Source organism: Motacilla alba, chromosome 12, assembly GCF_015832195.1.
Source record: "Motacilla alba alba isolate MOTALB_02 chromosome 12, Motacilla_alba_V1.0_pri, whole genome shotgun sequence".
Taxonomy (NCBI): Eukaryota; Metazoa; Chordata; class Aves; order Passeriformes; family Motacillidae; genus Motacilla; species Motacilla alba.
The window spans coordinates 19,927,161-19,949,029 of NC_052027.1; the positions used below are offsets into that span (position 1 = coordinate 19,927,161).

The 21,869-nt window shown below is 42.2% G+C and overlaps 1 protein-coding gene across 2 annotated transcripts; it reads left to right on the plus strand.

Annotated features, from left to right (window-relative positions):
• Nucleotides 1-354: 354 nt before the first annotated feature.
• Nucleotides 355-21,467, plus strand: HDAC11 (histone deacetylase 11). 2 transcript variants are annotated; one of them, XM_038149549.1, is made up of 10 exons: nt 355-473; nt 1,815-1,963; nt 4,000-4,100; nt 7,884-8,000; nt 10,028-10,070; nt 10,219-10,295; nt 11,519-11,581; nt 13,451-13,547; nt 16,246-16,424; nt 19,569-21,467. In XM_038149549.1, coding segments are annotated over exons 1-10 (1,071 nt in total). In that variant the 5' UTR covers nt 355-471; the 3' UTR covers nt 19,812-21,467. The 2 variants fall into 2 exon arrangements, with proteins under 2 accessions (XP_038005477.1, XP_038005478.1); XM_038149550.1 differs by lacking the exon at nt 11,519-11,581.
• The last annotated feature ends 402 nt before the right edge of the window (nt 21,468-21,869 follow it).

The window sequence follows — 21,869 nt, forward strand, 5'->3', positions numbered from 1 at the left end:
GAATTCAGTGATGTTCCTGGGGTGAATCCTGACCAGTCAAACTCACCAACAGTTCCGCTGGTGTTAGGTCGGGTCATTGTTTCACCTTTGCTTTCCTCATTTTGCTGTAGACCTAGTAGGACCTACTGGTATGAACTGTTAATTTTATTTTACAGCGAGGATCGTAGATTCCTATCCAAAGATACCGTTAGTGCGGGATCGCCTTGAGGCCCTTGACGCTGCGTTTCTCTAATCCCCCAACATCAGACCAGCGGCTTGTCCTGCGACCTCCCAGTTCCCTTTACAAGCGCCATCTGGGGCTGTATCACGCCGCCCATGGCGCACAGCCCGTCGATCCCATTCAGGAGCCAGCGTTGGCACATTGTGGCGCGGCCGGGCCCGCTGCCGGCCCCGCCCGTGCTGCCGTGTGCCCGCCCCGCGCCGGGCGGAGCCGGGGCCGTCCCTTCCCTGCGCGGCCCGGCGGAGGCGGGGATGTGAGTACGGGCACGGGGGACAGCAGCGGGCACGGGGAGCGGGAGCGGGGATAGCGGCGGGAGGGCCTGGCCTGCGCTGCTCGGCCGCGGAGCCGCAGGGCCGGGCTGCGGCCGCGGCGGCGCTGGAGCCCCCGCGGGCCCGGCCTGACACGGCACAGCCCCGCCCCGGCGGGAGGAGTCCCGCTGGGAAAGGGGTGTCCCGCTGGGAAGGCGGTGTCCCGCCGCCAGTACTCCGGGCTCCCGAGAAATGCCCGTGTTTTGCAGCCCCCGCAGGGCCCAGGCTCCAGGCCCCGCTGTCAGAGCCGGAGGTGTCCCAGCGCCCTCCGCACAGCCCGCCCTGTATCGCGGGGAGGGCCGAGCGAAGGGCTGGGGAGCCCTGGCTTGCCGTGTGGGCGGTGCGGAGGCACCGGGCTGCGCGTTCTGGGGTGAAACCTCCATTGTCCTCGTGTTTCCTTTGGTTTGCTTCTAACAGAGTTTTGAAAGGGTATTTTTGAGCATGTTCAGGCTGAGAATAAGGGTGTTTCTGTTTGTATTGTTCACCTGACAAAAGACCCTTGTGTCTTGCACAGTATGTTGCACAGCCTTTTCCAGACTTTAAATTTCGGGGAGCAGGAGAGGTCTTGGCATGACTTAGTGAGGTGGAGTTTGGGGCACAGAAGGCCCCCAGCAGGTGGTGGAATAGGCTAAGTGTGAACACAGAATCCCATCTCAGCCTTGGTTTGACCTGCTGACCTACGAGTGCACACAGGTGTCCACAAACAATTACTGTGTGTGTTTGTAAACGCAGAGCATCTAATAAACATTGCCGAGTTTGTGAATGGCTTGTGAAGGAGGGCTGTGAGCTGGCTTTGCTGTGTTTCCTGCTGTTGGGAAAATACAATGATTTGGAGGGAGAGGCTAAGGAAAGTATCGGTTAAGGATTACAGATGTGACGTCTGGAGTTAAGAGCATGTCCTCTGGTTCTGTGCTCTGCAAATAAAAACTTAAGGCTTACTAGTTTGCTTTCTAGGAAAGGAGCGTAGAAATCTTTCCAAGCTTCTGTTGTTAGAAGCATTGTGGTTTGTGTTTTGATACTGAATTTAAAATAGGAGTCTAGTCATGCAAGTAATGAAGGTTATGTTGTCTGCGAACTGGGTGCGCCTTTGAAGGTAGAGGTGCTGATTGACAACCTGGAAAGAGAAGGAGAGAGAACCAAATGTTTAGATTTTTTTTTTTTTGTTGGAAATGCCGTCTTTAAAAATTATAATAGTCGGTATTAGGACTAATTTGTGATTGGGGCCTTCAGTGTAAAAGTGGTAAATGAGTTTTGAAGTGGTGACTGCCGTGTGTTTGCTTGCCAAGGCCTCACAGGACAGAGCTGTACGAGGACCCCCCGCCGGGATGCTGGCCCATCGTGTATTCCCCAGACTACAACATCACCTTCATGGGACTTGAGAAGCTGCACCCTTTTGATGCAGGGAAATGGGGGAAAGTCATCAATTTCTTGAAAGGTAAAAACATAACAGAAGGTGCCTCTTAAACCAACATTTGCACAAAACCTAAAGAAAATTACATGGTTAGTATAGGCTTGTGTTGGGCTTACCAGACCTGAACTGCAGTGTGCAAGGCTTCCTATAGCCTTGTGCTTCCCTGCCTTTACACCTGGTATAGCAGGAGCTGGGGCACTCCTGTGGCTGGTGAAACACCAGGTGTTAATGATGGTTTGCTGCAGGTGTATCTTAGTTACTCAGCCTGGACTGCACACAGGACTCCTCAGGCTGAGGGAGAAGTGCAGCTGTAGCTCTTTAGTCCATTCTTTGTCAGCCTCATCCTATTGCTCTGATGATGTTTGGAAAGAGCTTTGAAGCCCCTCTGGTACAGGCAGAGCTCTTTATGATGCTTCTAATTATTGCTGTTTAAACCATTTGTAGCATACAGGTGCTTTAAGGAGATGCAAGTGTAAGGACCAGGGGCAGGATCAGGGCCTGTGAAATCTTGGCATCTCTTCATTTAAGGCACAAACTTCCTCATCAGGGGTGGAAAAAAAAAAAAGGGCTTTTTCTCTTGCCAGCTCAAAGGCTGCTGGTTGTCCCAAAGCCAGGCCTCCTCTCTTTATGTGGTCCTAATGACTCCTTCAGCTGATGATCCTTTGCAGTTCAGGATTGCCCTTCCCACTGCAGGCTGACTTCTATCCTTTGAACTGTGGTCAAACAATTTTAACACTCTAATAACTTAGTAGCTGAGTTTTGGCTTTTTTCCTCTACCAACCTTAAATTACTTAGTGTTGGGTTCCACAACAGTTTTCCTAATCAGAACTTTTGCCTTTCTGTTTCGTCTGTGTAAAGCCTTTTCCTCCAGCTCTTTCTCTGTGACATGTCTATTCTCAAGTGTTTCAGGCTTTCACTGAAAATTAGTTTTCCCAATTGTTTTACTGTCTTTTGAAAGGAGGAAGAAGCCCCAGGATGCCCCAGAGCACTTGGTTTGCTGTAGCTGTGTAGCAATTCCTGGCAACAGCTGACTTCCCCTGTACCTTATCACTGAGCAGATCAGCAGTGAGCATCTTTCCAGAGCCACTTCTTTCTGGAGGAGGAAGCTGGCAGCAGTTTGGCTCTGGTTGACACCAGTGCATGAAGGAATTGTTCCTCAAGCCTAAGTCAGGACAAGCAGAAGCTTGCCAAAACAAATGTTGTCGCAGGTGCTGTTCTTGTATAACACTTCAGAGCAAAATCTCTCACTTTTCGGAGTAGTTTTTTTTCCTCCTCCAAGTATAAAATTAAAGAAGAGATACAGGCTAGGAGGCTACAGCTGTGCAGCAATTAAATATCAAAATTTGCCTGGGAAGATGGGCAGGATTCCTTATAATTGTTTGTAGTGACCATATGCAGTCACTCTCAATTCTTGGAGTAACTTGCTCTTATAAAATGAAGTTTTAAAATAATCTTTTGGTCTCTAAGGGAAAGAATTAATATCTGCTCTTCATTTTTTCTTGAAATTAGATTGAGGTAGGGGGTAATGTAAATATTCTAATTAAGCTTATTTGCTTCCATGAACATCCAAGCCATTACTTTGTTTTGCATTTTGATTTATTACTTTATTCTTCTGTGATTTAGGGGATTAAATCCTAGTATAAACTGTGGGATTTCTTAAAGCATGTTAAAATAATGGTGGCTATTTGAGATGGTACAAGCACCAAGATTTCCCGGGTACACCAAGCCCTAAACTGTGGAGTTGTGTGATTCCAGTGTGTGTTCATCCTCTGTCATTACCTGTCTGTCCTTTCAGTTCAGAGAACTTCCCATGATCTTGGCACACTCTGAAAACTTCCTGTACACAGTACATTTCTCAAACTCACAGTACCTGAACAGCTTGGCTGTGACAGAGGGGGTTATTCGGAAAACTTGCAAACTCTGAGCAACCTAAAGTCATTTCAGCAGTAAACATGACAGAGGAAGTTACTACACCGAGGTCAGAGCAGAGTGTTTGGAGGGGGTCATGGGGAGCTAAGCAGTGCTGTAAAATGCCAATTTTTATTTCTCTCCTCTTGCAGAAGAAAAACTAATTGCAGATGACTTGATTGTGCAGGCACGGGAGGCGACTGATGAAGATCTCTTGGTTGTTCACACCAGGCGCTACCTTAATAAATTAAAGGTGCTGTACCTGCTCATATGTTTTTCCAGCAAACTGTTCAGAGTGTTAAAGGCAGTGGATGTCTTGTACAGTTGTTATAAATCAGCCTTACAGGTATAGAATGGTATCTGTTGATCACACTGATTACATTGTTACTGAGATTACTGAAAGAAAACCACAGAAATACTGGGCAGTTCACACTACAGAGGGGTGAAAGAGGGTCTACCATATGAAATAGGTGACCTGGAAGGATATTTCAGGGAAATTAAACATAGGCAAAATTAGAATGTCTGAGATGTCAGTAATGTTCTTGTTAGTGCCAGGGTTTTAGTGTTGAGCAGTGTAAGTTTTGTTGTACTCTGCTAAAGTACAGTTCTGCAATTGAAAATACAATAGAAACTGCTAACATGGGGGTACTTCACTGGATGGTTTCTAATGCAGGGATGCCTTTATGGGGTGTGGGGTTATGTAATCTTGACAGAGCGCATGTGTAGGGGTTCTGTGGTCAGTCTGCTGGGAAGTACTCATTTCACAGTCAGACACTGCCTGTATCAGTGGAACATGGAGAGTTGGAAGATCAGCGTAAGGGCCTAACCAAGCGTGTTACCTGTCACAAAGGTTTCCAGAGCCTGCTCACACAGGACCACAGGGGGGATGAAGAGCATTCCCTGCATATTTCTAAAGGAAGCATCAGTTTGTTTAACTTCAGTGTAACTCTAAAGCATAAACATGTGAGATTTCTGGTTCTGAATCTATCCAGTCATCTGTGGGTGGAATTGGGTAATAGATGAGTGCAGGTGACATTATTTTACTTGCCAACTCTGCTTGGAAGGCAGAGAATGGATTTGTAAGAAAAAAGAAATCTTCCATTTCATAATTCAGAAGAAGTTATTTTGAGTCACCCATGCCCTTCCACAGTGGAAGAGTCCTCGGATTGCTATTTCTGGAATGTTTTATTTTTCTGTATAAATGATCTGTTATTTGTGTGAAGTTTTCCACTCTTAACTGCTTTTCTGAGTTCTCTTATGCTGCTTCATTCTGTTCTGTGAAGTTACATGCAATTTCATGCATCATTAGATTTGATATTATTGCAGCTATTCTTGATATTGAACTTTTAATTCCATAGAACCACCTACCTCTTTTTCCTGAATCACTTCTTTGAAGCAGGGTTTAATATGCATAGCTCAGACTGGAATGCCATAATAATATTTTTAGTACCTATGGGATGGTTTCACTTGTATAACTTGTGTCTTGTAGCCAAGACCAGCACTGTTGTGTGTATCCAGATGGGATTAACTGGGTGTCTCCTCTCCCCCTTTTCTTGAGAGAATATTTCCTGCAAGTATAGGAACTGGAAGGTGTTGTATTGGTTGCGCCAGCAGATTCCTGCCGGGCAGCAAAGATAAAAGTGTTTAGTTGCAAAAGCAAAATAATATCCTAGACGTGAAAGAGCCCTGTACCAAAAAGCTCTTTATTGCCTTATCCAAAGTCTACTGTGCTATTTTTCTTTTAAATCTAGACAAATAGGTATAAATGGAATAGTTTTATATTAGATCAGCTGGAAAGACTACAAAAGTTGCTTGCCTTTTTCAGAATGCCAAGGTCTCCTAAAATAATGGATCACTTGAGTGTTCATTTAAAATCTGGACATGAATTTGGTAGGAAATTGCCTACACTTGCAAGAGTAGGTGGTGATTGGTGTCTTAGCAGCAGCTGAAAGGCCAGCTGAGCGTTGGCAGAAGGGAAACAAAAAGGTGTGCACAAGGTACTTCTGCTACTGGAAATTAGGTCTGTGTTAGCAGGAAGGGTCTCCCTGTTTCCCTGCTGAGTCCTCACAACAAAGTCTGGCCTTTTGAATTGAGGCGATTCCCCCTCAGTTACTCCTCTGAAGAATTTAGATCTCCAAGGTAATTACTGGACTGTGGGTAGTTTGCTTGCAGTATTTTTCCATTTGCTGTCTTTTTCTGGTGTTATGTAAAACAATGAATTTTTTGCATGTCAGCATTCTGACCTTTGGGAAGGAGGTAGGCAATGAGGTTAGAGCCAGTTTCTGACTGTGCTTTTCCCTTTTTATTTATGAGAAGTTCTATGGTAACAAACATGAGCAAACACTGAAATGCAAATGCTGAGGATAAAGCTGGTCTGGGAATTTGTTGTGGGGAATGCTGGAAAACAGAACCAGCACACTGAAGAAGAAAGTGTAAAACATTCCACAGATTTTCAGTTACTAAGTGGAGAAGCATTTTCCTTCACCTGTAGCTGCCTTCTTGAAGCCCTAGACTTTGCTCCCAGTTGGTGACTCCCCCCGTCTGTTGGGAATTACTAATCCCAGTTCAGGCTCAGGTGTGGGCAGTGAGTGGCAACAGGAATGGCCCCAGATATGACCAGCGAGCCTGACAGCCGAAACTCCTTCCACACCTGGACTTCTCACCTCCACTTAAAAACCTGCAGCTGTACAATTGTTGGTTTGAGTCATGATTGCTCCCACTTCTCCCTGTTGACATTAATCTTACTTTAAACTTTGTTAAAACTTTGTGTGATTATTTTCACATTTGAGGTCAAATTTACTTTTTATCCAAATGTGACCTTTTCATTTCCATTTTAGAACAACAGAATTGAATATAGTTTTTAATCATGTGTTTGTCCAAAAGCTAAAATGTCCTACAAAGGGGTTTTATCAAGAGTGACTGTACGAAAAAATAATTAAAGCACCTTGTGATGGACAGCTGATAAGAATAACAGAATAATGTCTTGCAAATATAAAAGTAGAGAGATTTTGAAATTAACTGTTGGTAAAATATAGTTAGGAGTTAGGCACTTCATGAACAATGCCACCCAGTAGTACCCACCCACCCAGTAGTACCTGGTAATTGAAATATTGCTAACTGGAAAGTTATTTTGGGCATCAGAGGACCCTGAGGTGGGGATGTGATTGCCTTTGGTTCAAATTGCCCACCTGTGCATGCTGCCAGCTGTGAAGAGCTCAGGAATGGGGCAGCCAATGCCCTCAGTCTCGTTACAGTTCCTAATGCTGCAGAAAATAGGATCGGTTCAGACGCTTTGTACATGGTGGCAGGTTGTAATCCTCGGTCCCTCAGTGTTTCAGTACAGGTATATTCTTGCTTGTGACTTAGGCTTTGAAATATATTTAGCAGTGTTATCACTGGTAGCAGCGTTAGTGGAAGTTCTTTGAAGTAATCAATGTGTTTGCAAAAAAAAAAGCATTTGCATATTGCAAATATTTTGTGTTCTAACCTTGAAGACTTTTGAACAAAATGTTTCCCTGAAACATTTTCCAGAAGTGTTTAATATGCTAAATAAATTTTAATCAGTTCTCTATGCTGAAGTTTGTACTGTGTGTTCATTAAGTGTTTGAACTTCTTAGTTCAGTTGTCTGTTTGTTTGTGTTTGCTTTCTCCTTGGTATATCCTTTTGATTCCACACAGGAATAGATATTTTAGCTTTGAACAGTATATCAAGTGTAGCTGAAGGGCATTTTACAATTCTTCCTCTAATTTGAGGGATATTATATTTTCTGAAATACTGCCTTCCTGAAAAATTGCTGATTTAATACAGTTTGATACTAAAATCTGGAAAGTGATGATTCTCATAGTTAAAAACTTGAAGTTGAACCTATTTAGAGCTCACTAATAAGAACTGGTGTGGTCACTTCCGTCTAAAAATAATAAAACTCTTCCTAAGGACCTCTGAGCACCTTTTCAGTAAATAACAACTAATGAGAGAGCTAAGTGTCATCGTCAAACCACAATACATTAATTGGAACTCTCCTTTTCTCCTGTGCAGTGGTCATTTGTTGTGGCTACAATCACAGAAATTCCACCAGTTGCCTTTCTTCCCAATTTTGTTGTTCAGAGAAAAGTTCTGAAACCTCTACGAACCCAGACAGGAGGAACAATAATGGTAAGGTGCTCTTGATCCACTTCTATCATGTTTAAATTTGCTCATTTTACACTGTAAACCTGGGAGTTGTGGTGTTTCTGTAACTGCGATTGTCAGCCTTGGACAGTGCTGCCTGTGCCAGGTACAGGAGCAGGGTTTATTGCAACTCCTAGATGTCCAAGGTGAGTTAGGCTGAGAAATACAAAAGTTAAACCAACTTTTTTTAAGGACTGTTTAAGGATTTGAATTCTGAAAGAGCCTGCTGGGCTCTGGATAAGTCTTTAGATGTATTGGATTATGGTGATAGGCCAGGTAACAAAAGTGCAGCCTCCCTTAGTAGGCATGAACTGGCAAAAGCAGAGATGGGGAGGAGGAGGGAGAAAGAATTTCATGTGTGCTTAAAAATATTTGGTTGTCACCCAGAGCAAGTCCTGCTGAGCAGGGACCTGCAGAGTCTCCTCTCATTACAGCCATGCTGTCACTGCAAGATTGTCACAGGAATGAAGGCAGTGGTCTGAGAGAGAGGAACTTGGGAAGAGTTTAGAGCTTCCTGATGCTCTGCCTTAGATATTCTTGACAGGAGCTCAGTATGTGTGAAGCCTCTTTCAGCTTGGTTCCAGCTAGGCAATACTTTCCTGTACTTTGGTGATGTTTTTCACTGTGCTTGTGCAATCTTTAACTCCTAGGTGTGTGTTGACCAGTTAGAAATGTGCTCAGGTAGAGGAGGCACCTACCAATGGTCTGGTTTTTCTCATGGCTCCTGAAAAACAGCTGCCACTCCTGGGCACTTTGGGATTCATCTTGAGGCCATGTGCTGTTATTTTTACCTTTTTTCTTTTTTCTTTTTTTTTTCATTATGGGGAAATAGGAATGTACTTGAAAAGCAATTCTGATTCATCAGACAATAAAATTTGTACGGTACAAGTCAGAAGTGCAATTTTTTGCTATTCCTGATGGGCCTGTTTATTACAAAAATTCCTGTTGAGTTTCTCTACTTTTTAATGATATTTTAGCAATTTGGGAAGATTGGGTTTTGGTGAGGAATCCCTAGGAAGTGTGATAAATCACAGATAATGTGTTCTCCCCGGGACTTAATGGGTTTTATAGCTCAGAAACTGCAGTCTTTCCCCAAGATCTAATTTGTGTAAGTTGGCATGATCATAGCAGGATCATGTTTACCATGCCAATACTTGTCCTAGTACTGAATTAAAACTGCTCAAATATAAATATTGGTTATAAAGATTTCATAACTCCAAATTTCATTTTGGATATGATGTGCAATTTTTTCTTTCCATGACTACAGACAAAAAATAGTCAATCTTTAAATGTTTTCTCTCCCCCCCCCCCTTTTTTTTTTCTTGTAACCAGGAATATCTTAAAGTAATATTACTTTTAACAGACCAGTTAAGGAATGCTGCACTTAAATGCTTGTATGACTGTTCCTGGCCAAAATAATCAGGATTTTCCGTTAAAATTCCATCATTTAAGCCTTGTGTATCTCTTTTCTGTCAGTACTTTCCCCTCCCTGAATGTCACTTAAGTTCAAAGGAGAGATACAGGCACAGTTTTCTTGTATTGGAGGGGAAAAGAGCAGTAATAATCTATACCCTGCACGTTCTATCCTATAAAAAGTAGAAGAAGTGCCTGGACACTTCATGCTGGAGCACTTGTCTGCTCCCATCCCCAGCTGGAACTAAGGTTTTTTTATGTCTATGTTCCAGAATTTTGAGCTTACATCCCTCTATTAGTGCATGAACAGGAAGGACATCAGGAGCTTCTTCGTCATTTTTTACTTTTGCCAGCACTACTCTTTCCCTTTCCCAGCTGCCAGAGAAGGAAATACAGATGAATAGCAAATACTCTTTCAGCTCTTTATGCTGAGGGTATTTTTGTTAAGGGCTGTACTCAGGGATCTGGTTCAGTGGCAAAAGATCTGAAAATTCCACGGGCCAGTTGGAATGCCAGGAGTGATTTGGGGTGGAAGCAGAAATTAACTGTTGCCTCATTCATTTATGGAATTCCAACTGTAATTATTTTTTTTTTTTAAGGCAGGAAAGCTTGCTGTGGATAGAGGCTGGGCCATCAACGTGGGTGAGTACAAATTCGGTGATACCCTAAATAGTGTATTAAGAGCATTTGAATGTTTTCATTTACATCTCTTTGCAAAGCCCATCAATGTTTTTAGTATCTGGCTTTTGTTTAGTTTGTAGCTTTTCACCCCTTCAACTTTCCTCTTCAGGGGGTGGTTTCCATCACTGCTCCAGTGACAAAGGGGGAGGATTTTGTGCATATGCTGACATCACACTGGCCATCAAGGTAAGAACTGCTCTTAAACCACTGCCTTCTGCTGTTTGTGCAAATGGAGGAGAAATCCATGTGAATTCCTCAGAACTAATTTTCATCCTAATAGGAGAAAATGAAGCTATTTCCAGATGGGCAGGAATGGGGATATGGAGAGTTGTAAAGTGGAAGGGAAGAGTTGCAGGGGTCAGAATTATCAATGTAAATAGGCATCACTGTAATTGCATTGATATTGTTGTCTTGCAAAAAACACTCCAAATCAAACCAGATGGATTTCTCATATTCTCAGTGATAATTCTCCTGGCCTTGCAGGTGAACCTGAGCATTCCACATTGATTTCAGTGGTGACAGTCAAGACAAATGCAGAGACAAAAATCCCCTCTCTGAATCAAACTGCACTGTACAGGGCTCAGACTGGTTCAAATTCATGAATAAAAATGTGAGTGACTCCAAAATAGTCACCAAATGGGAATGAATACATTTGGTATTTAGTTGAATGGCTGAAGTAAGAGCCTTCTGCAATTAGGGCTTATTTTTATCAAATGAGCTATGGTATATTTGTATACTAGAATATTTATAAAGTATCAGTAATAATCAAACACTAAAGAGCTCAAATGATTGCAGCACACCATGTGACATAACATCCTAATTTCTGTACACGGCAGTTTGCAGAAAAGTAATCCACAGTGTTCTTTTTTCACCTACCATTAAAATACAGATTGAGAAATTATAGTGGGTGACAGTTTGTATGAAATCTCTGGGTTTTACTATGTCTATATTAAAGATGGTAACTTAGCAGCAAAGTTAAGACTCAAAGAAGTAAAAGCCATTTTTTTCTTCCCAGACAGAATAAGAAATTAATTCTGTCACTAAAAGTGGCTCTAAGGCAGGCAGTCCTTACAGCAGCTTTTCCTAAACACTGAATTTTAGGCTGTTGCCGTTGGATGCTCTCGCCATCAGCTCTGTCATCCCTGGGTGGGCCTGGGCTCTTTCTTTTATCTGGTGGAAATGTATAGGGATTTTATTTTAACAAAAATTACCTTTTAATGTCAAATAATGAGATGTTTACATTAAATATATGAGAATCATGTCTCATGTTTATTTGGTGACTGAAACAAATAGATGTGCCCTACATTCAAATTCCAACAGTCATGCACTGTGCAATCTTAGAGCCTCCAGTTCAATCTGTCACCAAACTTCATAAATTTTTCCATGTTTTTCCTTGCTTATATATCTAGTTCTTATTTGAGAGAGTACAAGGAGTGTCTAGAGCCACAATTATTGATCTGGATGCCCATCAGGTGAGTAGTTTACCTGTATTCAGTGCTGCAGAGGTTTTGCTTGAAATAAAAGTGTGTGATAAATACCTTCTTTTAATACAAACAAAAAATCACAGAATACAAAGTTAATCAGAGATGATGAAAAACGGAAGAGTTGATTCTTCAGTTATTTTATGGCACAAAAGGCTCTTAAACCAGTTTAATAAAATTAACCTGGGTTGCAGCTCCATCATGTGGCTGCATGAAAAACCTTGCTGCGTTGCACTCTCATGAGAAACGAGTTTCTCTCCAGACACAATCCCAGCTGATTCCCAACGCCTGGTCACTGCAGCAGCCTCTGCAGGGGAGGGATTTGACCTTCAGTGGTTTAATTTTAAGCCTAGCTTCAGGCCAATGAAGTAAAGGATCCATCCCTCTTCACCTGGTGGAGTGATTTACTGTGGTACTGAGATCAAATCTCAGCTTTGGTGGGATTTGCAAAATAAATTCTGAAAGGCCAGAGATGGTATTTTTAGAAAGGCAGTAAGTACACCGAAGTGGTGGCTAACCTGAGGCATTTCAGGTGATTTATTATGTGTAAAGAAACCATTTTTACACAGTTCTGTGGCACTGAGGAAGCCTAATGGCTGCAAGTTTTTAATCTTGTCTCATTTCTCTTATGTGTCCTAAAATCACCATAATAGCAGGACACAGATTATGCAGTAGAAAGATGTTTGGTGTTCATGGTTCTGATCAGCCTCTGTGTTAGGCCATGGATTTGTTTTGTGCTACATGGGGATGGTTTGGTTTTGAAAAACTCTTGGAATGTTTTTTGGTTTTAAGATGTGCTGGTAGTCTCAGTGTGCACATTAAAACACCTGTTGTTTCCTTTCTTTGGGGGATGAGAGGTGTCTGAAGTAGCTCAGCAGATCCTGTTTAAGGATGCAGATACTCTCATCTTGTGACTGTTCCAATTCTTAATGCAGTGCTGAGTTTCACCTCTCGTAAGGCAGTGGTTCCCCCAGAGGCTTTCATATTCCTAGGCTTGTGTGCATGAACTGTTTATTTGTGAACCAAAGATGCTGAAGAAATAGAGTTGCCATTTGTCAGCATAAAAACTGAATTACAGCAGCTGTATCTATGGAAATGTCTGTGTCTGTACTTCTGGTGAAATTCTAGGGAGAGGGGCTGTGGTCCTTTATGATACACTAATTTAAATAAAATTATCATAGTGATTGCTGTGGTAAAACGATTTAATAATATGTTAGTGAAAATAAGTGAGAGCCAAAAGAATAGTATTTAAATTCAGAAATGGGGAGGGGGGACTATTCCAAACCTGAGTTTTCTCTCGAGCATCCCTCTTCACACCCAGTACAATTTTTTGTAGGAAATTTCTGGTGTTAAACTGTTGGGTTGTTGTTGTTTGTGATTTTTCCAGGGAATACTTACCTCACCAAGGCTTGAGTTATCAGGAGAGCTGTAGTCTGCTTTATTTATTCATTAATTCTTAAATAAGAATACTCAGTATTCCTGCTGCTGTTGAAAGTGACTTTTTCTTGCACATTTGGAAAATGATAGTTCTGTTTGGTGGTCACAGTTGCTCTTGTTATGCTCTTGAGGACAATTAGCTTCTGATTTTTGCTTATTTTTCTTACATGTGTAATGAGATCCATGCAAATTACCTTCAGAGAGACAAGGATTTTTTTTGTGGCAATACCTGCAGTCTTCAGACTGATCCTGTCAAGGCCCCCAAAACTGCACACATCAAAATGATCTCCAGGACTATAAATAAGAGAGTGGCACAGGACTTATGAATATTAGAACCTCTGTAGTGTTAATTACTCTAGAATATGCAGTGTATTTAATTATGTGCTGCCATGCTAGGAATACCTAACTGTAAATTTCCTTCAGGGAAATGGCCATGAGAGGGACTTTATGGATGATCCTCGGGTTTATATTATGGACGCATACAATAGATATATTTACCCAGGGGATGGTTTTGCTAAACGTGAGTATATTGAAATTCATCTTCCCAAATGTACCTACTGTGTTGTTACCTAACTTCTTTATTTACTGCTAAGCTTCCTTGCAACACCGTTACCTAGATTCCTTTTTTTTTTTTTAATGCTCACTGTGATATATCATAATAATGTTCATGCTGTAGTGTTTTCCCTCACTTCAGGAATGACATTTTGGAGTGCAGGGTGTGGGGAGGTGTCAGTGGATGTTATTGGCAGTCCATTCCAGAGCTCGGAGCAGCAAGTTGAATAATCCTTTGATTTGAAGACAGTTGTTAGAACTTCAACTTTCCCTTACATTACATTTATGAGAGGATTAGCTGATAGTGCATAAAAAGGTTTCATGTTCTTGTGAGAGTGAAGTTATAACATATTCAGGTGTTGCCTTGCCAGTAGAATTTGTTTGATAAGCATGAAGGAAACAATCTGCATCTGAATGTGGCACAAGGTGGGAAGCAAAGCAAGTCCTGGAACAGAGCCATAGAATTTAAAGCTGGAAAGTCCCTCTGAGGTTGAGTCAAACCATTCCTCCACTGGCACTGCCACCAGTGACCAGTGTCCCTAAAGGCAACATTCATGCAGTTAAATCCATGTAGGGATGGGGACTTCCTCCTTCCCTGTCATCCCCATGTTAAGAGCTGGTGCTTGATTTGGTTTGGTTGTGGTTTGTTTATCCCTGCTGTGTTGTGTCTGTTGTGTCTTGTGGCCTGCCACAATTAATTAGTGGGGCTTTGATAATGGCTAAATTGGAATGCAAAAGCCCCAAGTTTATTTGGTCTTTCGTTCTGTTACACTGTCATTTACTACAAGCTCAATTTGTTCAATGAGTCAGGGGTTGCTGAGGGAGTTGTTCTGCTGTTGGGTTCCTTCAGTGATGCTGTTGTTCTGAAAAACCTACTTCATTTGGATTCTTGACAAGAGTTAGGTGCAGTGCATTTCACTGCTGTCTTTTGACTAGTAAAGATACTAAGAATTATAGTACTTCAAGGTTTTTAGCTAAAAAATGACCATTTAAAGCACACCGTGTCTGGAGGCAGGCAAATGGCAAGCAAATAGGGGGGCTTTCCCCCAAGAAAAGCATCCTTTTATTCATGTATCACATGGCAGCATTTGAACAGATGGATTAAGACCAAAACAGAGTCAGCCCTTGTTAGCAAGTCTGAAGCACTGAGCTGCAGTACCACACTGAATTCCAGCATTCCCTTTCTGCAGATGAAGGATGAGGTGCACAGAGCTGGGCCAGAGCCAGTGATTATGTAGCTCCTTGCACTTTGCATAAGAATGTCTAAATAGGATTTGTGTGGCTAAGTCCCTTAAACCCTTTCCAATAGGTGACCAGGCACAGATGGCATCATGGGGGGAATCTCCTTGCAGAAGGGAAGAGGCTTGACCATGAGATTTTGAATCCTTAGGGTAAACTCCAATTGATCACTGTCTCCTTGGACTTCCTGCCAGTTTTTTTCCAGGTTTTATTGCAGGAACCTCTTCAACACATTTTTTGCCCCATGGGCTTCAGTAGGGAGGGGAGAAAAGGGAGCAGCTCAGCTTGCCAATGCTAAGCCATAAGCATATTGAGTCCCTGGGCAAAGCAGTGTGGAATTACACGGGCTTAGAACGAGAAAGGGTTGAGGAATAGGACTGGTTCACTGAAGAGTAAGCAAGAAAGGCTGAAACTCTGCGAAACCATAAAGAAGCAAAAATCTTTGACACTAATGTTGATGCAATATAAAATAACAGGATGAAAAAGAAAAGCTTCACTGATGCTGAACAAAGATGAAAAGCAGAACAAAAGGCAGCAATCAAGAGGAGTTGTCATTCTGTGTTGAGGGCATTCTTGCACACTTGGTGGGACTGATTCCATATTTAAGATGTGAGACTCCGCATCATTTAGTGTGGGGAAGAAGTCATGCCTTGGAACAGCTCTGGCATGGCTTTGATTAATTCAGAAGCAGAGTCACACATCCCTCCATAAAAGCACCCAAAATTCAGCTGCATAACCTTGGGTTTCTTTCCTTTACCTTCTCAGCCTTCATTTTCTACTTTATTGCTTTATTAGAAGCATTAGAAATAATTTGATTTAAATTAAGAATTGATATTTGCTCTTCTGCTAGGATTACAGGGTAAGAACATTAAATTGAAAATGCTTGGGGCAAAGCTGAATCTTGTTACACATTCATAAAGCAGTTCACATAAATTCATGATCCCTTGCTGTGAAGTTTTGAGTGTTGTGATAAAAATAAAACATCTTCATAATTTCTCAGTGATATTTATCTTGTTTTCCCCCCAGCTGTTTCCTCTGCAATAGCAGTTCAGTGTTTTCTTTGCCTTACACTTTATTTAGGTTACTTTTAAGTTAATAATTTTCTTTATGATTTCTCTGCTGATTGGTGACTGGACTTGCAGATCAGCTGTTTTTAAATAACATTTTCCATTTGCATGTCAGATTATATTTTTTTGTCCTGCATCTAATTTTCTCTCTTCAGTGGAATTTTTTCAAGGTCATTGTGCTTTACATTTGCTAAGAAAGCAAGCAGTTGAATAGTTTTCTTTAATTCATGTTTCTGTGAAAATGCAATGTATTGAGAGCTTCCAGAAATGTACTTTTTTTCGCCTGCTTACCTAAATTGTGCATTTTCTTTCAAAGCAATGCTTTGTTTATTGAGCAGTGCTTGCTTTGTTGTCCCTCAGGTGCCATAAAACGCAAGGTGGAATTGGAGTGGGGCACAGAGGACACTGAGTACCTGCAGAAGGTGCAGACCCATGTGGAGGGAGCCCTGAATGAATTCAAGCCTGACATCGTTGTTTACAATGCTGGCACTGATGTTCTGGACGGGGATCCCCTGGGAGGCCTGGCCATTTCTCCCCAGGTGTGTGAGCCTGCAGCAGCACTGCCCCCAGCACAGCACTGCCCTGTCACAGACACACATCTGCCCTGTCCTGCACTGCCCTGCCCTGTCCAGCACTGCCCTGTCACAGACACACATCTGCCCTGTCCTGCACTGCCCCCAGCACAGCACTGTCCTGTCACAGACACACATCTGCCCTGTCCTGCACTGCCCTGTCACAGACACACACTGCCCCAGCACAGCACTGTCCTGTCACAGACACACATCTGCCCTGTCCTGCACTGCCCTGCCCTGTCCAGCACTGTCCTGTCACAGACACACATCTCCCTTGCCCTTTCACCCTTCTCTTCCTTCTTCCCTCTCCTGACTCTGAATATTTTTGTTCTTCTGGTGCCTGTTCCAGTACCATTCATCTTCTCTCTGAAATACACTGATTGCCAACACCCAAACAGTAACCAGAGAGATACATATATTTTCACACTTCACCTGACTTCTATTTTCCCTGCTTGGTTTGTTCTTTCTTTGGTTCTTTCTTCCCCTCACATGACCCATTTTGCAATGTATTTCTTTTGTGACCGGCCTCCAGTGTGTATCTTACACTTAATTTCTTCTGTAGCACTCTCAGCTGTTTTAAACTACCCTCATGGTTATAACAATTTTGTGCAGCCTGGCTGTGTATTCTCAGCAAATGAACAGTTATTTTCCTTTTCTTGATCTTTTTCTTTAGATACCATTTCCTTTCCCCGGTTTGCTACCAGACTCAAATTTTGGTTTGTTCTGTAAAGTTTCATAGAAGTCTTCACCTTTCTGCTTTTCTTAAAATAAGCAAAAACTTACAGTACTCTTATTTCCTTCATGGGTTTTTGTGATTCCTTCTCTGACGGCTCCTCTGTGCTATCTCTCTCCTGTTTCACATTTAGGTCTCTTTAATGACCACCAGATCAATACAGAAAAGTGCTTGTTTGATCTGTGAGCTCTCAGATTCCCCTCTTTGAGCCACCACGTGGTCTCTTCAGTTTTAATTCTCTTCAGTTCAGTTCTCTTGCACAAAGGAAGAGCTGAGGGGCTTGGACTTGGTTGGGACCTCGGAGAGGAGATGGCCTGAGGTGTGAGGTGGGGTTTGGTGAAGCAGAGCCCTCTGGAGAGCAGTGGCAACCAAGGGAAGTGGCAGCTTGGTCATAGAGAGATACTTTGGATTTGCCTCTAAAAAAACCCCCATATTTCTGCACTTTGATTAGGAGCAGTGTTAACTGCCAAGAAAAATGAGTTGCTGTAGCTTGCTGGGTTCTGTGCAGACACAGAATGTGAGGATGGGGGAGGAAAGGTGAAGCAGCTTCCCTGGCCACGAGGAGGGGTGAAAGGAATTCTCTGCACAGCTGGAGGGAGCTCAAGCCTTTAGTGTCTGTTCTGAGGGCAGGGTTCTTGTCTCTGGTGTGCAGGCTTGAAATCCCAGTGCTGGAAAGGCATCGTGCCTGCGCAGTCCCTCTCTTGAAAGGTCCTTAGTGCAGGCTCCCCTTCTGCTCCTGAAGATGTCATTTGTGCTTTAAGCTCCTGCTGCAGTGTTAGTTGTGCCCAGAATAGGGCTCTTCAGAGTGCTCTGAGTGATGGGTTTCCTGGTTCATGAGGCTGTAAAAAAGCCTGTAGTGCATCAGGTAAGTCCCTCTTCCCTTTGTTTGGAAGTGGGAGCTGTGCCAGGCTGCTGTTTTCCACAGAAATGTGGGAATAAGCCCATGTTTTCCCCTCAGCTCCTGCAGACTCTCCCTGGAGCTGCTGGAGCAGTGAGGCTCCTGAGAGCAGGCGGTGCTTCCAGTTCTAGTGTGGGATAATAGTGAAACATCCTCTGCTGGGTCTCCAGGGCCCTGCAGCTCCTTCTGTAATTCTGTTGTTTCCTTTAAGGAATCTGTTTCTAATAGAATTCTTCAGTTTCCTTTGTTTTACGTTCATTTGTTATTCCTGGTTCTTTCCCAGGGCTGTGTTAGACTATGCAGTGAACAATATTCCTGGATGGTTTTAGAAGATACTTTTTTTCTGCCACATTTGTGTTTTATTCTTTCCTTTTACCATCTGTTTGTGGTCTAATTAATGGCAGGGTGTTATTTCCTGATGTTCTTCCACTCTTCCTGTAACCAGCCTGGGCAGTGCATGTTCATTTTGTAACACTTCTGCTGCTGCTTCTTGAACTTTTTGTATTTGATTGCACTGTGATGCCTTTTCCCTCCACCAGCTTTGCAGCTATTTAAGTTTTGAGCTGTCCATTGTAAGCTGTTGTCAGTTGCGTTGTGAGTGTTTTGGTTTGTTTTTTTTTTTTAGGAGTTCTGATGAGTTGCATGTATCTGGATCTCTGCTTTTACAAAAGTAGATTTTAATTCTGTTCTCACTCATTCCTGAAGTATATTTCACCCTCGTGTGCTTATTTCAAACCCAGAAGACTCACACTCTGCTCTTGCCTGGGTTCAATGACAGTGCAGCACCTCTTGGTTAGCAGTCTTTGGTATTTTTCAATTCCATACCCTTCTCTTAGTAAGAATACTTGGAATTTATTTTCTTATTACGGATGTACCATTGCTTACATTCTACAACTTCCCCTTCAGCCATAGATTCTTGTAGCATTAACCACAGGCTCTTATTGCAGAAACTGGGACTTAAGATTCAGCCAGTGATTGTGAATGTGTAAAACTTGGTTTGAATTCTGGGCTTTTCTGTAGGATTGTGAAATTTTGATCAAGTTACTAAACTTTTGACAGACGGTGCTGTGCAAGTTGAGCACAAATTAAAGCACTGTGAATTCAGAGAGTCTTTCCTAGTCTCTATTCCTCACGTGGGAAATGGGTGTAAAATTTGCAATGAGTTTAGACTTTATGGCCTTTGAGTCAGAATTCTTGTAGGAATTTGTACTAAAGACTTAGCTGCTGTGTCCTCTAAGACAAGCCAAGGATATTCGATTTGCTGGGGGTTTTGGAGGGTGGTGTGATTGTTTTGGTTTTTTTTTTAATGATTAGGCATGCAAACCAGCTAACAGGACTTCTAAATGAATTTTTAATTGTTACTGTAAACTGTGAGGCTTAAACACTTAGCACGCATCCAAAAGTCTAAATCCATAACCCACAGATTAGAACTGAAGCATCATGTTGCTATCACTTATTTTTTCCTGTGGTGACCTCGCAGGGCATTGTGAAGAGGGACGAGGTGGTGTTCAGGGCTGCCAGGAGCCGCGGGGTCCCAGTGCTGATGGTGACTTCTGGAGGGTACCAGAAGAGGACGGCGCGGATCATTGCCGACTCCATCCTCAACCTGCACAGCCTGGGGCTGCTGAGCAGGGAGCGCCCAGCCTGTGCTCTTGGGAGTCCCAGCCTGGATCAGATGGTCAGAGACTCTGCCAAGGACTTCAGCAACTTGTCACTGCAGTGACAGGTCACTGAATGTTGGTCACATAACCCAGAGGCAATACAGACTAACTCTGTCTAACTACTGAATTTATCTTGAGCTAAGGCAACACATCCTTTTAAACTAATTGAGATGTACACTCAAGGGTACTGTCTTTGTGTCTAATATTGCTGTAGAAAGCTTAATTTGCTTCTCTGATTAAAGAAGTGTGGGTATGATGGGGGGGGGTGTTGGGTCTGTTATGTTGGAAGAACTATGCAGTTGGTATCCAAAGACTGTCCCAGACCTGTTTCAGATGGTGCAGCATGGTCTGAGGTGGGAGGGATATGGACTAAAGCTACTGTTTTGTGGGGTTTTTTTAAATATTGCATTTTATTTATTGCTTTTTAAATTGAAATACTGTTATAGAATGAGTTCTGTGCAGACTTCAACTGTCAGTTTAACACTAAAGGGAAGTGCAATAGTGTAAAAGCCAGAGCAGTTTGTTTATGTCTTTGAAACCACAGACAGTTAGAAGGAATGTTTGTAAATTCATAGTTTATTCCTGTTGTTGATAGTGACTTAAATCTAGCTCATAAATGCCTTGTGAAATAGAATATAAAACACCTTTGGCTCCATATACAAATGAGCCATAAGGGTTCACCATTACCAGTCTGGTGTTCCAAATGAGCTCTGCATGTGACAGGCAGTAGTTCCTATGCACTCTAACTCACAGATAGAGAAACTGCAGTCCAGTGAAAGGTGATCTTACAGTTCTCAGCAGCACTGCAGGAAAAACTATGTAGAAATATGGGCTGTCTTATTATTGCCAGCTTGCCATGTAAAACACAGTGAGGAGTAGATTTAAATTATTTTTCCCCAATTAGTGCTGTGTTTTTCACTTGTTCACAGATCAATGGTACTTCTAGTTGCAATCATAGTAAGCAAATCCTTAATTTTTCTTGCTCATTGAGGAATGCAGTGACATTCCTACATTGAGATAACGTACTAACTTTATATGGAGCTTTTAGGAGGGTTTGGGAACAAAACTGTGTATTCAAAGCAAATTCAGTTGCACTACCTGGGAAGTTTGGCTTTGTTCAAGTTGGTGTATTTTGCATTAGGTACTGTTTGTAGCAGTGGGTTGTAAATGTACTAAACTGTATATTTTGCAAGAGCTTTTATAACTTTTACTGATTTGTACTACAAGTTTTATGCTGTGTTTAGGTTGGAGCTGTCCTGTGAGGGTGCACCAGGATTTTCCTTGCAGTAGAGTTGTTGTGTAAGCTATTTAAGGAATGTTTAATTCTAATACTTACCTCATTTAGTGTTCATGTTTAGATCATGGGGTTTGTCCATTGTAGGAATTGCACAACTGCTGTAAGTACCTGCTTTAAACCAGATCTGACCTATTGCACTAAGCTTGAGTTGCTACACTGGGATTAAAGAGCACATTTAAATTTCTTACTAGAAGGACCATCAGAGTATGACTAATGTTGAGATTTATTTTTTCTATGCTGTCTGACATTACTGAAAGATGCTGTTATTCTTTCATATAATTTTTCTAAAATTATAGATCACATTTCTATGAACTAAACTCCCATCATAGCACCATATGGTCTTCCCCCAAACATTTGCTGTCTGTGTTAACATGTTTCTATAATTTCCCCTCAGTGGAGATTAAAATTATGTTGAACAATGCTGACTGACTTCTTGTCACTTCACATGGAACTTAGCTGTCAAAAAGTTGGACTGGAGCAGTTTATTGAAAAGATAAGAAGATATATTTTTCATACTCAAAATGTGTCTGAAACTACAGTGATTCTCAAGGGTGAGTAGTACAAGGTTTGTCAGCAGCTTCTCTGAGAGTTCAGTGGTGACTCCTTGAAGGGAGCTTGCAAGTTTTGTGTCCAAATACTTTCAAGATGTCATTATAAGGTGTTAAAGTCACTTTCTGACTCCCAAGTTCTATTTCATTACCTACCTTGTGAATCCTAATCCAAGTATTTCAGTATTAGAGGTGTTAAACTGGTAAGTGAGCTTCTGATAAGGCTGCAGTAGTTTTAGAGGGTTTTTATAGATCAGTGTCTTTTCAGAGAGCCG

Bases quoted from the DNA above. Each gene is read 5' to 3' on its own strand.
- HDAC11 (XM_038149549.1), top strand. The intron at 1,964-3,999 runs GTAAAAACATAA...CTCCTCTTGCAG, and splicing joins AGTCATCAATTTCTTGAAAG to AAGAAAAACTAATTGCAGAT. The intron at 11,582-13,450 runs GTGAGTAGTTTA...AATTTCCTTCAG, and splicing joins TTGATCTGGATGCCCATCAG to GGAAATGGCCATGAGAGGGA.